At 40.4% G+C, this 17405-nt stretch overlaps 1 protein-coding gene across 1 annotated transcript in view; it reads right to left on the minus strand.

Annotated features, from left to right (window-relative positions):
- Positions 1–2805: 2805 nt before the first annotated feature.
- Positions 2806–17405, minus strand: part of RAD18 (RAD18 E3 ubiquitin protein ligase) — a 99443-nt gene continuing 84843 nt past the window's right edge. The window contains exons 11-12 of the mRNA XM_047096012.1: positions 12564–12626; positions 2806–3655 (exon numbers count right to left, since the gene is read on the minus strand). Coding sequence (XP_046951968.1) covers positions 3553–3655; positions 12564–12626 — 166 coding nt within the window. The 3' untranslated portion in view covers positions 2806–3552. The remainder of the gene's footprint in view (positions 3656–12563; positions 12627–17405) is intronic.

A 17405-nucleotide genomic window follows, 5' to 3' on the forward strand; every position in this document is an offset into this window, starting at 1 on the left:
TCAATGAGGGGTATAAAGAAGAGAAAAGGGATAAGAGGATAAAAGCATGGTCTGTCAGATGAGATCAACCTGGAGGTCCCTTTCTAAAGTACACAGCAGCTCACTTACACCATCCCAAACCAAAAGCATCACTGCCATTGTGGGATGACGTACTCATGGGAGCTGTTAATACCCTGGATGGGAGTTAGGAGGTAAAGAGAATTAATAAATAACCAGTGGTGAGGATCACATTTTCACTAACAGATGAATTTTGGAACCAAAAGCTTATTGGTTTCAATCCTAGATCTAACACTTAACCTAAGTTCTGCATTCTCAAATGGAAATAAAATTACCTTTCCTTCAATAATGAGTATTAAATGTATCCTAAGGGCTGATAGAGCTCAGTAAATGCCCTTTAGGAATCATTTTTCAAGTAGACTTGGGAGATCCTTTACACCAGGGTTTCTCAATCTTGGTACCATTGACAATTTTAATGGACCAGTTAATTCTTAACTGGGAGGTGTCATGGGCTAAGCTGTGTTCCCAGACCCTGCTATTAATATATTGAAGGTGTAACCCCTGGTACCTCAGAATGTGAATGTATTTGGAAATAGGGTTGTTTTTTTTAAGTTTATTTATTTATTTTTGAGAGAGAGAGAGAGAGAGAGAGCGAGCGAGCGAGCATGAGCAGGGGTTGGGATGAGAGAGTGGGGGAGAGAGAGAATCCCAAGCAGGCTCCACACTCTCACTGTGGGAGCCCGACACAGGGCTTGAACGCACGAACTTTGAGATCATGACCTGAGTCAAAATTTAGAGTCAGACACTTAACTGAGCCCCCCAGGTACCCCTGGAAATAGGGTTTTTAAAGTGATAATTAAGGTACAGTGAAGTGTCATGGATGGGCCCTGATCCAACATGATTGCTGTCCTTAGAAGATTATGACACAAATGTGTGCAAAGAGGAAAGATCATCTAAGGACACAACAAGAAGGTGGCCATCTACAAGCCCCAGAAAGAGATCTGAGAAGAAACTGACCCTACTGACAACTTCATCTTAGACTGCTACCCTCCATGAACTGGCAGAAAAAAACTTTTTTTCCTTTTAAGTCACCCAGTCCATGGTACTTTGTTATGGCAGCTTGAGCAAAAACGCCATAGGGGTTACCCTGTGTGTTGCAGGATGTTCAGAAGCATCCTTGGTCTCTATCCATTCATACCAAGGGCAATCCTCTAACCCCACAGTTGTGACACCTAAAAATGTCTCCACAAACTGGCAAAAGCCCCTTAGGGGCAAAATCTTCTTTCCTGCCCTACTGAAAACCATCATTTCAGATGGCCTCTGGTCACCTCTGTTTTCCCAGTGCTCAGCACAGTAACTGCTACCTAAGAAGATAATCAAATATTTACTGAATAGTCATTTGCCTATCTCCCTAACTTGGGTCTCACTACTCCCTTGCAGACTCCTTTTGCTGTGTCAAAAATAAAGAAAAAGAAACAACAGACCCAAGGTGGAGTCACTTGCCCCCACAACAGCAACTAAGACTTAGTTGCATTGTAGGAACGTGACCTTTAACCAATCCGGAATTTCCTGATCAGCACTAGTGAGGTGATCTGCATGAGAGACCACCTCCCCTTGCCCCAAAAGGAATTTGACTAAACCATCCTATATTTTCTTTTGCTAATGACTTCCTTGTCCCACCTCCTTTCTGCCTTTAAAAACATTCCATCTTGTACAGCTCCTTGGAGCTCCTTTCTACTTGTAGATGGGATGCTGCCTGATTCATGAATCCCTGATGTTGATCCCAATTAGATGTTCAAATTTACTTGTTTGGATTTTGGGGTTTTTTTGTTTTGTTTTCTTTTTATAGCTGCAATTAAAATAGTGATTATTTCCAGTTTAATTTATAGTGGGTGTGCAATTTTTAATGAAACAGTTTTCATTTTAGCATAATTTCTGGCAATTCGGTAACATAAATATCACATCAGTGTTAAACCTTATTTTGCTTGATATTGCTCACTGACCTCACATCCGATCCTCTGGTCAATTTAGTGAGTGGTGCTACTTTTAGTTTCCTTAATGCACCACTCATAATTTAAAAAAAATTTTTTTTAATGTTTTTTTATTTATTTTTGAGACAGAGAGAGACAGAGCATGAGCAGGGGAGGGGCAGAGAGGGAGACACAGAATCTGAAACAGGCTCCGTGTTCCGAGCTGCCAGCACAGAGCCCGATGCGGGGCTCAAACCCACAGACCTTGAGATCATGACCCGAGCTGAAGGCGGACGCTTAACCAACTGAGCCACCCAGGCACCCCTGCACCACTCATAATGTAGCAGATGACATGACCATGACAAATTCTTATATAACCATTTGAAGCTCAGAGAACTCAAAAGGAAAACAAACGGCCATTTAAATGTGAAAACGCTGAACTCTAAGTCATAATGAGTCTCCACACATTATCCAGAAACCCAAAAGCATACCAAAAAGCCAAAGTCAATGGAGACATTCTTTGCAAAGGGGAAGTCACAAATGTCTCTGGCACATTCATAAATTTGTTGTCTTAACACTGGCACGTGTACTGTCATGTTATTTGAAAGCGGATGTGTTTGGGCTGGGCAGTGATGTGGGGGCAGGGAAGGGACAGGAGGGCTGGCTCTGAGATGCCAAAGAGAGGCATTAGGAACTCTGGAAGGAACTGGGAACTGGTCTGGTGAACATTTTGCAGAGACAACAATTTCTGACCAAGCCCTTCCAATGATTTGTAGCTTGTGCTCAACTATTCACAAGACAGTTTTCAGGGCATTATTTTAAATTGATACAGAATCTATTCATTTACAAAATCCATTTATTACATTCTTTTTGATTAATAGCTGGGATTCAGAGTGTTAAAAATTTGATTTATCCAAGTGAAAAAAAAAAAAGACTAACATCATTTTGAAGTGCCATTTCTGAAGTATATGCTTGATGTTTCAAAGTTATTGTTCGTGACTTTAGGTTCCAGTACGCAACACCCTACTCCAAATAACAAACGACTACATTAAACTCGGGCAACGACCATCACGTAACTGCTGTGACAGGCATGCTGGCATCCGGGCATTAGGAGCTGACATGTACCAAAGAGGTGATTTATGACATCCTGCTTTTCCAGAAATACAGAGGCTCTTAACTCTTCAGCTGTTCCTTGTGGCAAAGAGGTTGAAAAGAATCATTTTGTCAAGTTAGTTTCTCCATGGAAGAGGAGAATGCCTTAAGGACATCCTGATTTAGAAACAAAACCACGCAAAACTCCTTTGCCAACATGTCTGTGAACCCTGCAAAGCTGGCGGATGTGTGGATGTATTTTTACAGAGAGAGGTTTTAGAGACAGGAGGTTAACTAACCAAGTGAGGATGTTCTGTTAACTTATTTTTTCCCAGGAAAGACAAAAAAAAATAAATAAAAAGAATGACAATCAGCTACTTATCATACTGAGAAGTTAACCCCTTCACTTGGGCATTTATGAACACGAAGTCTGCCTGGCAACCCACAGTGGCACACTCCACCCACCACACTGGAAACGTCAGCAAAGCCCACGCTAGTTCCTATTCCGTTTATTTCTCGGCTCGATCTCAGCACTCTCATCTGATCTTGTTCGACGATTGAACCTTGGGCTCATTTCTGCGTCTTGAAGATCATTTCTGAAAATGTAAAAAAGGAAAGAGCACCTTAGAAAATAACGATCATGATTCTTCCACAGCAGTTTCTAGTTAACATGTGCTTTCACGTGCACTGTTTCATTTAAACCTCCACATAGTCCTCTGCTCCACTGGCTAGTCTATTACAATAATAATTATTAGCATTTTTAAATACATTTTATAACTGACTTAGCAAAGATCACAGGCTGTAAGTGACAGAGGCAGGAATTGAACCCCTTTCTTCTGAATCAAAATCTAGAATAATTTTACACTTTGCTTAACATGAACAAAACTGGAAAAAAAAAAAAAAGTGCTCCTATCCTAACAAGGCAAAGTCAGAGCACAATGAAATCATTCTCCTAATCCTGAGAGCTGAGGTTGTAAGGCAACCAAGAAAACAAAATTCCAAAGAAAGATAAGCCCCACCAAAGAGAGATGGGCCACACAAGTTCTCGCTTTTGACACAGCACTGGAGGAAGGTGGCTGTTGTACAACCAGGTAAGAGGTTATCAGCTGACATTTTAGTGAATTCTGAACTATGGGCTAGTACTGAAAGGCCCTAACACAAGGAGAGGCCACATGCACTTGCAAGCACTTTTCCAGGAGCCTCCCTCAAATGCTCATGAGAAAAACTGGGAGCAGGGCAGGAGACTGAGGACAGCCCACTTTGGTGGCACTGGATAAAGCTGGTGAATGTGGGGACAGGGGTCAGGCAGAAAGCCCTACCTCTTCCTGGGATTGTTCTCTTCTATGAAGTGAAAGCTTTCAGTTGCTGAGGGAAACTGAATGGCCCATGGCAATCGGGCAAAGATCTAAGGTCTCTGGAGAAGGAGCGGAGGTAAAATCAATCTGCATTGAAGGACAGGAAACCAACCTGCACTGAAGGATAGGAAATCAATTGCAAGAACACTGGCAAAGATACTTTCCTGCCGAGGAAATGGTAGAAATAAAAGCCTCTACCTCTGGAGGAAGGGCAGAAAATCATCTTAGGCTGATGTCCTCAACACCAAGCGGAGCCTGGGTCAAGGCAGTCTGACAACCATGGGAGGGAGAGGGGGTGGGCAGAGAAAGCTCCGCCCACAAGATCCAGGCACATGGGGCCTGCCAGAGGCTTGCCAGAGACCACAGCTCCAAGAAAGAGAGAGCTCCAGCGGGCCCCCACCAGGAGCCAAGCACCAAGTATTAGGGAGTAACAGTAAACTGCTGAGGGAGACGTATGGGCATGGAGAGAGGCCCTTCTGGGAGGCAGGCATGCAGACAAGGCTGAAAGGTCAATGGAAACAAAAGCAGTGAACAAAACCTTTCTACAACCCAGCCCCCACACTAAGCACAAGGTAAAAGTAGCCCACTTGTTGAAGATCTTGATGCCTCTGATATCCACTGAAGGTCATGTTAGGAGCAAGGAAATTCCAACCTGAGTCAACTCCCCACACTAATGGCCTGACAGAAGAAGCAAGCCTGTTTCCATGTGGAAACACTATTTTAACTCAGTATCTACGGCCCTTCACAGTATGTCTAGCATCCATGCAAAATGTACAAATGCACAAAGAAAAATAAACAAATAATAAGTCCATCGTCAAGAGATAAAGTAACCAACAGAAAGACTCACATGTTGGAAACTTTAACCAACTGATTAATATGATAAAGGCTCTAGGGAAAAGCTGGAGAACATACATGGAGAGATGTTTAATGGGTGGCTCTGAAAGACAAAGGTCATTACTGTCCTTCCCTCATGGTACCTCCCAGAGTCTAAGAGGTTCCTCCCCAGGTGTCAACATTGCTGCTTTCTCCACCTCCACCAAATTAGCATGTTCCTTTTTCTTAGCTGTAACTTTACCTTTTCTCCACTAATCCCCTACCACACACAGTCCTTTGACCAGGAAGGGTCAAGCTTAAGAGGAATAAGAACATTTTCATTAAACTTTTCAGAGACTCATTATATTCCCCACTTTGACCCATGTGGGCCAGAGGAAGAAGACTCGGTGGGTCGTATACCAAGACAAGTGCTTACTATTTTTGATTTAGGACAGGGGTTGGCAAACTTTCTGTGTAAATGACCAGATATTTGGGGCTCTAAGGGCCATATAGTCTGTCGCAGCTCAATTCTTATAACACAGAAAGAACCACAACCAGGAGATGTATGTGGCAGACAGTAGGCCAGATGCCCTGACCTAGAACCACGGCATTCCAGTAAGTGAATCCAACAAGCTTAACCAGAATTAAGTCTGAATTCTCTAGGACCCCTCTTGGCCAAGCTGCCACTCAGAGGGTGTACCAATCTGGCCAGTATATGGTTGCCATTAGGAGAAAGAAAAAAGCATCATGCCTAGGAATAGCTGAGGAACCCTGGGTTTCTGAAATAGGTCAATATAACCCCAACATGCTTTTTGCCCTAATCATTACCCAGAAAGCGACCCAAAGATAATTCCTTTCTGGGGACAGCAGCATTCAGTGACCAAACTTCCTTACTAAGTTGTGTGGACCAGGAGAAGGTGAGGGAGTTGGTATTTTTAAAGGAGGCCATTTCAACATTACACGCCTGTGGATTATAGGGAGGATAAAAGGTCGAGTGAATCCCTTGACCATCAGCCCATTATTGATTCCAGGCATTCTCTTTGGAGAATGGGCTCTTATTATTCATATGTTCATGAGTAACCTAGAATGTTCAGTTAGCACCTGTCAGGCTTGTTAGTCTCAACACGGGGGATCTGCCAATCTGTGGCCTTCATGATCACACTTATGATGTGTTCAACCTTAGTTACCTCTTTAAAGGCTCCATCTCCAAATACAGTCACATTGGAGGTTAGGGCTTCAACATATGAATTTTAGGGGAACACAATTCAGTCCATAAGAGCCTCCGTGGACCAGGCCATTCAGTTGTTGTTGTTGTTGTTGTTGTTGTTTTAAGTTCATTTATTTGTTTTGAGAGAAAGAGAGATCACAAGAGAGAGGGAGAGAAATAATCCCAAGCAGGCTCCACACTGTCAGTGCAGAGCCTGATGTGGGGTGAGATCATGACCTGAGCCGAAATTAAGAGTCAGGACACTTAACCGACTGAGCCACTCAGGCGCCCAGGCCATTCAGTTTTGATGACAAGAACCTAGTAGCAAGCAAAGAGCTGTTTTTCAGAAGGTATATAGCTGGTAGCTATGTGAGGCTGGACACAAGTCCAATATCCCAAAAGGTGCCTCTAGCTGAAGGCCGCCTCCCTTTGTCAGAGGCTCCAATCAGGAAAATCATTAGTCATAAAGACTTGTAGCTCTGAGGGGTCATTAGGGTTATGGGAATGCAAGGGTATTAGCACTTGTCTGTGTGTGGCTCTTCCTTATCAGAGAATTTGCTCTGGCACTTACCGGATGGGGAACTATAAGTACACAACACATCAATTCCCACATACATTCAAATTTAAAAACAACAATAGTACAATGAATTAGCCCAAAGGACCCCACCTACAAGGTCACATTAGCTTCCCCATGGTGAACCTTATCCAAACCCCACAAAATGAATTCAGGTGCTTCGTTTCTGCACAGGACAGGGCAGGGTGGTGAATCTGGTACTTATATCCAGCAGAGCCGTCCAATCCCTTCCCAAAGTTCAGCAACACATCCAGACTTGTATAGACAGCCTTACATCTCCCTTAGGGACAGGGGAGCCTCAGCTCCACTTCCCATCAATAAAGCTAGAATAGTCAAAACAATTCTAAGGAAGAAAAATTTATACTGACCACGATAAATGCTGATAAGGATACGGAACAAGAAAAATTCTCATTCACTGCTGGTAGGAATGCAAAACGGCACAGCCATTCTAGAAGAAAGCTTGGCATTTTCTCGCAAAACTAAATATAGTCTTACATACAAATCCAGCGATTACACTCCTTGGTATTTTCCCAACTGCACTGAAAACTTATGTCCACACAAAACCCTGAACTTCCTTTTTATTAAAATATAATAATAAACAGCACTTTATTCATAATTGCCAAAACCTGGAAGCAACCAAAATGTCCTTCATTATAAAACTGCAGCAATGAAGACAAGGTGTTGTTGGTGAAAAGACAAACATATAGATCAACAGAACAGAACAGTGATTCCTGAAATAGACCCACACATATATATTCAATTGACTTTTGATAAAGGCACCAAAGTTATTAAATCGACAAAGGATAGTTTCTTCAATAAATAAAGCTAGAGAAAATGGAAACCCACATGTAAAGAAGAAAAATTGAACCTCAATGCTTATTGTGCATTATAAATGCTTATAAATGCTTATAAGTGATTTTCTAAAAATTAACTTGAAATAGGGGCTCCTGGGTGGCTCAGTCAGTTAGGTGTCGACTTCGGCTCAGGTCCTGATCTCCCGGTTTGCGAGTTCGAGCCCTATGTCAGGCCTGGAGCCTGCTTCAGATTCTGTGTCTCCGTCTCTCTCTGAACTTCCCCCGCTCGCACTCTATCTCTCTTAAAAATAAATAAAACATTAAAAAAATGTTTTTTAATTAACTTGAAGTAGATTATAGACCTAAATATAAACCCTAAAATTTCCAGAACATAATCGAAAACCATTGGGTTAGGTAAAGACTTCCTAGGTAGGACATAACAAGCACAAAATATAAAAGAAAAAAAAAATGATAAATTAGATTTCATCAAAATTTAAAACTGCTCTTTGAAAAACACTATCAGGAAAATGAAAAGGCAAGTCACAAAGTGGAAGAAAATATTTGCAAAATACATTTCTGACAAAAAAGTCAGAAATTTCAAAAGTAAAAAACCACCCAATTTACAAAATGGGCAGAAAATGTGAGGAAGCATCTAATCAAAAGACAGGGATGGCAAACATGCATGTGGAAGGAAGTTCAGTGTCATCAACCTTTACAGAAATGTAAATTCAAATGACAATGAAATACTGCTATAGATCTATTAAAATGGCTTTTTAAAAAAACATCATCATCAAGTACTGGCCAAGATACAGAGCAACTAGAACTCTCACTCCTGGTGGACAACAGCTGGGCAGTTTCTTATCAGTTGAACATACACTTGGTATATGATGCACTAATGCCAGTCACGCTAAGGTATTTACCCAAGAGAAATGAAAACTTACGTCCACACAAAAAACCGCACTCAAAAGCTTACAGCAGTTTTATTCATGATCCCCCACATCTGGAAACCACCCAAGTGCCCATCAGCTTTTGAATGTGGTACAATCTTACAAAGGAATACCAGTCAGCAATGAAAAGGAACCACTGATAGATGAAAAATATGGATGATTCTCCAAAGCGTTATGCTAACTGAAAGAAGCTAGACACAGACAACTACGTTATTATTTGGTTCCATTCACAGAACATACTGGAAAAAGAAAAAACTGTTGGGACAGAAGGCAAATCAGTGGTTGCAGGAACCAGGAAGGAGACTGAATACAAAAGGGTACCAGACAATGTTTTGGTGTGATGGAAATACACTATATATCAACTGTAAATAGTGGCTACATTGCTATAAATGTTTATCAAAACTCATAGAACTGAACACCTAAAACTGGCGATTTTTATCATCAAACCTCAATAAACCTGATAGAAAAAAGAAACAGCCACAGGCTCACTTTGCCTTTAGCCTGTTTGGCTCCCCTACCAAAAAGGACAGAGTGAAGCCAGGGCCACCCACGATAATTATTTGATGAGCTTTGGCTCCTATTGCTCTTAGGTGGTTTACCTTTCCCACCATTTTTCTCATCTAACTCTAAGGGTTTTTTTGTTTTTACCTTTTTTGCTTCATATATTTGGGGTTCTGTCATTAGGTGTTATATGCTTATAATAATGTCTTCTTGGTGGATTGACTTTTTTATCATAATAAAATGTCTCTCTCTGTCTCCAGTAACAATCTTTGTCTGAAAGTCTATTTTGTCTGATATTATTATGGCTACACCAGACTGTTGGCATGGTATATCTTTTTCTATGCTTTTTAACTTATTTGTGTCTTTGAATGTAAAGTGTATCTTTGGTAGACAGTGTATACTTGGATCACGGTTTGTTTTTAAATCCATTCTGCCATTCTCTTTTAACTGAAACAGTTAATCCATTTATACTCAATGTATAGGATTTATGTGTGCCATTTTGTTAGTTTCTATGTCTTATGTCTTGTGTTCCTCTATTCCTTCATCACTGCTTTCTTCTGTGTTATTTTCTAGTTTATCATTTAATTCCTTTGTCATTTCTTTTACTGTATTTTAAAATTTACTTCCTTAGTGGTTGCCCTGGGGATTATAATTAACCTATTAATTGATAACAACCTAGCTCAGATTAGTAACACCCTAACTTCAAAGGTATTCCACAACTTTGTTTCTATATATAGCTCTGTTGCTTGCTCCCACCTTTTTGCTACTGTCATACAAATTACACTGTGTTTATCAACACAGACTTAGAATTATTGCTTTGCACAGTTCTCTTTGAATAACACAGTAACAACAAACTACATCTTTTATATTAACCTATACTTTTATATTTACCTTTACTGGTGCTCTAAATTTTTTCATATGGATTCAAGTTATTGTCTAGTGTCCTTTCCTTTCAGCCTGAAAGACTCTCTGTAATATTTATTATAGGCCATATTTCCTAGTAACCAATTCCCTCAGTTTTTGGTTCTCTAAGGTCTTGATTTTTCCTTCGTTTTTGAAGTACAGTTTTGTTAGATATAGAATTCTTGGTTGGCGGTCTTCTTCTCTTAGCACTTTGAATATGTCTTTCCACTGCCTCTGGCCTACATGGTTTCTGATGAAAAATTACCAAATTCCTTGGGATGAGCTGCTTCTCTCTTGATTCTTTCACAATTTTCTGTCTTTGGGAAGTCTCGTGAGCTTCTTGGATGTGTAATTTTTTTTCTTTACATTGGATTTAATAAGTTTTCAGTCATTATTTCTATACATATTCTTTCTGCCTCTTTCTCCTCTCATTATAAAGACTCCCATTATGCATGTGATATACTTGACAGTGTCTCACTGGTCTCTGAGACCATACATTATTCTCGTCTGTTTTCTGTTCCTTGGACTGAGTACTCTCAACTGATCTATCTTCAAGTTTGCTGATTCTTTCTTCTACCTGCTCAAATCTGCTGTTATCTCATTAGTGAATTTATTTTAGCTGCTATGCTTTTCAATTCCAGAATTACTATTTTTTTCTAAACAATTTCTATTTCTTTATTAGTATTCTCTATTTGGTGAGACACTTTGTCATACTTCCCTTTAGGTCTCTGAACATATTCAAACCAGCTGATCTAAAGATCGAACAGTCCAATGTCTGAGTTTCCTCAGGGACATTTTTATTGGTTGCTTCTTCCTCCTGTGTATAGGCCACCGTTTGTTTCTTTGTATGTTTCAATTTTTTTGTTGTTGACAACTGGACATTTTATTTTATTTTATTTTTTTTTTTTTTAATTTTTTTTTTTCAACGTTTATTTATTTTTTTGGGACAGAGAGAGACAGAGCATGAACGGGGGAGGGGCAGAGAGAGAGGGAGACATAGAATCGGAAACAGGCTCCAGGCTCCGAGCCATCAGCCCAGAGCCTGACGCGGGGCTCGAACTCACAGACCGCGAGATCGTGACCTGGCTGAAGTCGGACGCTTAACCGACTGCGCCACCCAGGCGCCCCGACAACTGGACATTTTAAACGATACACTGTGGCAACTCTGGAAATCAGATTCTCCTTCCCCAAGGTTTGTTGACATTGCTATTTGCTACTGTTGTTTAGTGACTTTCTGAACTAACCCTGTAAATATGCATTCTTGGTTGTGTGTGGGTGGCCATTTACATGTCTGCTAGGTGAGTTTAGTGGTCAGCTAATGGGAGTTTCCCTAAACATCTGGAATCGACATAACACAGAACCCCTTGGTAAAACCCAAGGGACTCTATGCATGCTGGGGCAGGCATCCAACACTTGGTTGACAACTCTGCCTTATGCATTTAAGAAAAAGAAGAAGAAGAAAGTAAAGAGGGGCAAAAAGAAAGGGAGCGCAAGAATCCCAAGCAGGCTTGGCATCATGAGCACAGAGCCCAACGTGGGGATGGATCCCGGGAACCATGAGATCGTGACCTGAGCTGAAATCAAGAGTTGGATGCGTAACTGAGGGAACTACCCAGGTGCCCTAATAAAAGGAGGAATAAAATGTGTGCAAATATAAGCAGATTTATATATTTGGTGTTGGAAAGATGAGGACTACTATACAGTGGGTTCTATTCTCTCTACAAAGGAGGAGAAAAGATCTCCCACTGGGGATGGAGCCATTGCAAAGAGCCAAGGTTTCAAATAATCCCTGTGAGGAACAGGACAAAGAAATGATCACAGAAACGGTAAAACTGCCAGGCAGTTTTGAGGGCCCATTGAAGAGTAATCATGAAGTTATAGTGGAACAAAGTCACCCCGCTGTACTGCAGATCACTCCTGCAGGTGAAGATGAATGAAAATCTACTGCTTGTCCCTGTTCCTTTCCTCCTTACTTATCAGCAGGACCTGGAAAAGTCCTCTCCACCACCCCCATTTCCCAGACAGATTCCTAAGTGCTAACAAGGAGAAGGAATCAAACTGCATTTATTCTACACTAAACACGTCTTGTGACCAGGAACATCTAGGAAAGGACTGAAAGTTTTCTTAGCACTCTGAGCCAGTGCTTAAGGCTAAACTGTGAATTTCTCATTGGAACAATTTGTCTTTAGAAAAACAACTTCTGACAAGTGACCAGAATTATTACACTGGGATTCCATTTCCAAGCAGAAATGTATAGAAACAAGTAGCAAGCTAGAAATCTTTACCTTAATGTGTGTGAATTACTACTTCCTTAGGTCAGAAAGCACAAATAGTCTTTTATTTGAAAATGAACTGCGTGGAATTACAATTTCTCAAAGTACATGCTTACTTCTTGATGATGAACACTCACTTATGTAATGCTTCCCAGGCTTCCTCTTCTTCTAGAAGATCTCTTATGATGTCTGAACTAGAACTAAAAGGAAAGGCACATCAATACTGCCAGACGATAAGAAGACCATACAGTTTTATTTATATGAAATTGTAGAAAATGCAAACTTCTCTATAGTGACAGAAAACAAACCAGCAGACCAATGATTACCTCCTGGGGGCAAGGGGGTGGGCAAGGAGGGATTACAGTGTCACAAGGAAACCCTGGGATCTTCATTGTGAAGATGATTTCATAGCTTTGTACATGTATCAAAACTCATCAAAATGTGTGCTTTAAATACTTGCAGTTTCTTATACATCAATTTCAATACAGGTATAGAAAACTCAATAAATTAGCAAAAATAAAGAAAAAAATCATCAAACCTCAAAAAATCCTTCAACATAAAACCTGCATTCAAATGGAATACAATAAGAGCCTTTTTAATCTCCTATGGCAACCAAAGATCAAACTGTGTTTTAAAAACCTCACTCTAGTAATGAGATTCACAAAGAGACATTAAGTTCCTAAGTGGCTTTTAGTCCTTTGTAACGAAAGTAAAGTAAAATTTAATAATTTGAACTGTGCTAATAGTGGAATTCGTTACAATGCAACCTAGTTTGAAGTGTTGTGTGATCTTTGGTTTATCTGTGTAGGGTACAGGGTAAATAAGGTTAGAGAGGGCATGTATTATTTCTTTAAAGGAAAAAACTGTTTTAAGGCTTTTAGCATCTTGTTCTTACTCAAATTCCTACCAAAAAAAAAAAAAAAAAGATGTACATCAATAGCGAAAAAGCATTTCTTTTTTTTTTTTTAATTTTTTTTAATTTTTTTTTTCAACGTTTATTTTTGGGACAGAGAGAGACAGAGCATGAACGGGGGAGGGGCAGAGAGAGAGGGAGACACAGAATCGGAAACAGGCTCCAGGCTCTGAGCCATCAGCCCAGAGCCTGACGCGGGGCTCGAACTCCCGGACCGCGAGATCGTGACCTGGCTGAAGTCGGACGCTTAACCGACTGCGCCACCCAGGCGCCCCTTTTTTTTTTTTTTAATTTTTTTTTTTTTTTCGAAAAAGCATTTCTTTAGACATCTAAGACAAAGAATGTGAAGGGCATGACATGGGACAACTGAGAAACAGCAGTCACTACCCCAGGGTGGAGAAGGCTAAAACCAAAGAAGAACTTGCTCTGGGGTGAGAAACAACAGGTTTGTCAGGGCCAATCATTATCTAACGAGACTGATAACAAAAGTTTAAAAATTAAGGAGACTTAAAGTGGCAGTGAATCATTCTCAACAACTGACAAATCACTTGGAAGCAATGTTTGCCTGTGGTACATGAACAAAAAAGGCAACAAGCATCAATCAATACTGTTCTGTGCTAAATATTTTACTCCAGGGGTTCCCCCCCCTCCCAAATCCCAAGACTCTCAAGGAGCCATATGTAGGAGCCTTTCTGACTATGGTTCCTGTGTATAATGACCTGGTTGGGGGTGGTGGTGGGGATTCCATTTGCATGACAGGTGTAGTGACCTTCCAATAGAGCTAGTTCAGAGGTTCTCAGGTTCAGGATAAGGATCCGCATATGGGAACAGCAATACTTTTCAGTATTTGTGGCTTGAGAAAACACATAATAACAAAGTATTATAAATTTAGTAATACTTTTAGTCTATATTTTATTCATTATAGTGACATATGCAGTGAAAAAACAGTAGTACCTGAATTTGTGAGACACTCTTGATTATATCTAAAGATAATTCTTGATACGTATGTGCTCTTACACACCCAGTGAATCATTCCTTCAAGGTCCAGGCTTGGGAAGCACTAATCTAAAGTGTTAGTATATAAGCATCTACTACTTTTTTACATTTGAGGGTGGCCCCTGTGTAAATCCAAGTGCCCTGGAAAATAATAACATTCATTTATCACTGGTAATTTTTATCCTAGTGTAAACTGCCTTAAAACAAGCTTTCCCCTTAAACAGCGAGCTAAATGTAGTTTTTATTAGCAGGCAAGAGAGAAAAGCAGAAGGCCCTTAAGGAGACACAAGGCAGGCTGCACCAACTTTATTAATTTCCTAAGAGACAGACCCACATCAACACTTGCTAGAGCAGGCTAATATCCAATGCCACCTCTACTCCCACAGAAGTGGTCTAACCTTTCCACCCCCAACATCCCAACTTCTGTTATTACTTACTTCCCTTTCAAGTACTCCAACTTTATAAACAAAAGGGAAGTTGTTTTAACGTAACTTTTTCTTTCTCTTCTCTCTGTTACAATGATACCATCATCTACTCTTCTTTACCTGGAGTAAAGTAAGGCAGTGTTTCTCAATTCTTTTCATTATTGCCTCCCACCCCCATCAGAGCTTTTTTAGACATTTTTTTTCCTAATTACCCTTCCGTGAAATTTTAATACTGAAAATGTGTATCCATTTATATATTGTACATTAGTATCTGTCTGTGTGTGTATGTATGCTTTACACACAGAGGTGTTTTTTTTTTTTCCATCCAGCCCTCCTGCTGTTACAACCAAGTCCTGTCCTGCCCCCCCCCCCCGGGAGCTCCTACTGAGAACCCATGAGCTAAGGGAATGCTCATGCAGCTTTGGGTCCTGGTAGGTTTCACAGGGCCAGAAAAAATAAAGTGTGATTCTTTACCAACACCCCCAATACACACATACAATTTTATTTTTGAACAGGAAGGTTACAAACCATCCCCACTGTTCTGGTAAGTAAGCAGGACAGCTGAGCCTGTCAAGCAACCAAGCAGTCTAGTGATCAATTTACCTAGGGATTTCAAATCACCAGTAGAAATCACTGATTTGTTAAGAGAAAATATTTGCGGTACATTAGTGACATAAACCTAAGCAGCTTTTGTCACTAATGTACCGCAAATATTTCACTACCTCAGTGAAAACAGATGGTAGAGGAGGTTCGCAAAAAACACATCTCAAAAGTGGTCTGCAATCTCCTTGTGTTCTGTGACTTCAAAACCTCTGACCGGCCACACCACCCAGCCTCCCTACCCCCGACATCCTCATTCCTTGCCACCTTCCCTTCCACTCCAGCTTAGTCACTAATCTGAGGGACACAAAATTCGAAAGGTCTGGAGCTTACCTACAATGATGTTTCAGGATTATTTGCTATGTCTGCTATTCTAATTCTAGTCACCTCTGAGAAACTGAGAGCAGACACTAATACAATTAAAACAATGGTCATTCCTTCTTAAAATAATGTACTCACCATATTCTACTTAAAAGCCACATTCCTGAAATTACACATTAGGGTTTCACAAATAGGATTTTACAGACAGACTACTGGGCACAACAGTCAGTGTGTCTAAAATTAACACTCTCAGATCTCTTTCTTATGGATAGTAATTAATATTTTTGAAATCTTAACCATTTTAATATGCCTTGGAGATCAATAATTCCTTTCATATACTTTAAAGACATCTAAAAAATTCTCCACAGGAGAAAATAAATTATTCACTCTGGTATACCTGGGGTCAGAGCATATACGAGCCTATACAGCTATAGCTTTTAATTCTCAGGCAAGGAACTTTTTCAGAATAAATTTTAGCTCCTCTACTATGTGGGTTTGGAACATTCTGTAGATCATACTTTAAGAAGCTGGATGGGGCGCCTGGGTGGCTCAGTCGGTTAAGCATCCAACTTCAGCTCAGGTCATGATCTCACAGCTTGGGGTTCGAGCCCCACGTCAGTCTCTGTGGTGACAGCTCAGAGCCTGGAGGCTGCTTCGGATTCTGTGTCTCCCTCTCTCTGCCTCTCCTCCACTCACGCTCGCTCTCCCTCTCTCTAAAATAAACATTTAAAAAGCTAAAAAAAAAAAAGAAAAAAGAAAAAAGAAGCTGGATGAATATGAAGTCAGGTACATGGAAGTCAGAGCTCCCCAGGTAAGGGTGTTTATGCTTTCCGATGTTACCAACAGTCCAGGCTAAAGCAAAAATTATTCTATAAATTAAATACACGTGAGAAGGACTCACAGGCAAAAATGCTAACCTTGCATTCTATGGAATTCCCAGCCTCTGTTCAGGAAGATTCTAGTAGATCTATTTAGAACACCCACACTTAATTTTTCATGCCATTTAACCTTTATTTTCAGCTCAAACTTCCAGAAACTTAAGCTAAACTGCTGTTTGTTGGTCTTCGACCTAGCTGGTCTTCCTATATAAAACCTTACTCTCATTATTCTCTTACCAAAAGCAGTAGCGCAACATTTTAACAGGCAAAGGAAAACACTTTTTGGGTGTTTCTTTTGCAGCGCCTTATTTCACCTTACTAGTCAAGATTTTACCACCAAAGCTGAAATGTAAGATGCCTAATACCTCTGGCAAAGGTATGACTGATTAAGACTACCCAGAGGAGAAGAAATCACAGATTGTAGTGTCAAAGAGAGTCCAGTTTCAGTGCTGTTTCTGTCACTGCATGTGTAATACTGGGCAAGATACTTAATCTTTCCAAGTCTCAATATTCTCACCTGTAAAGTCAAGACAGTAACACATGCAGTTCACAGGGATATTCTAAGATTCATCAATAAAACATATAGAATGTTTAGCATAGAGCTTAGCACATAGTAAATGTTCAATAAATAAAGCTTCCATTTTCATAAAACAAAGCTGGGTCTGAATTACACGAGTAACTGCCTCAGCACTACGCTTCCATTTGCCCTAGGAAACCTGATCACCATGTGCTCTATTTTAATCTTTGATTTGCACTGTTTCTATGACACCAAGGTACAAATTCATCAGAACTTGTTATTTATCCAGCATGGCAGGTACACAGGGTACTGTGGGGCAGAAAAAAATG

The sequence above is a fragment of the Lynx rufus genome, unplaced genomic scaffold (genome assembly GCF_022079265.1).
Source record: "Lynx rufus isolate CCGP_SWC_20201006 ecotype Redwood Valley unplaced genomic scaffold, mLynRuf1.p SCAF_4, whole genome shotgun sequence".
Taxonomy (NCBI): domain Eukaryota; kingdom Metazoa; phylum Chordata; class Mammalia; order Carnivora; family Felidae; genus Lynx; species Lynx rufus.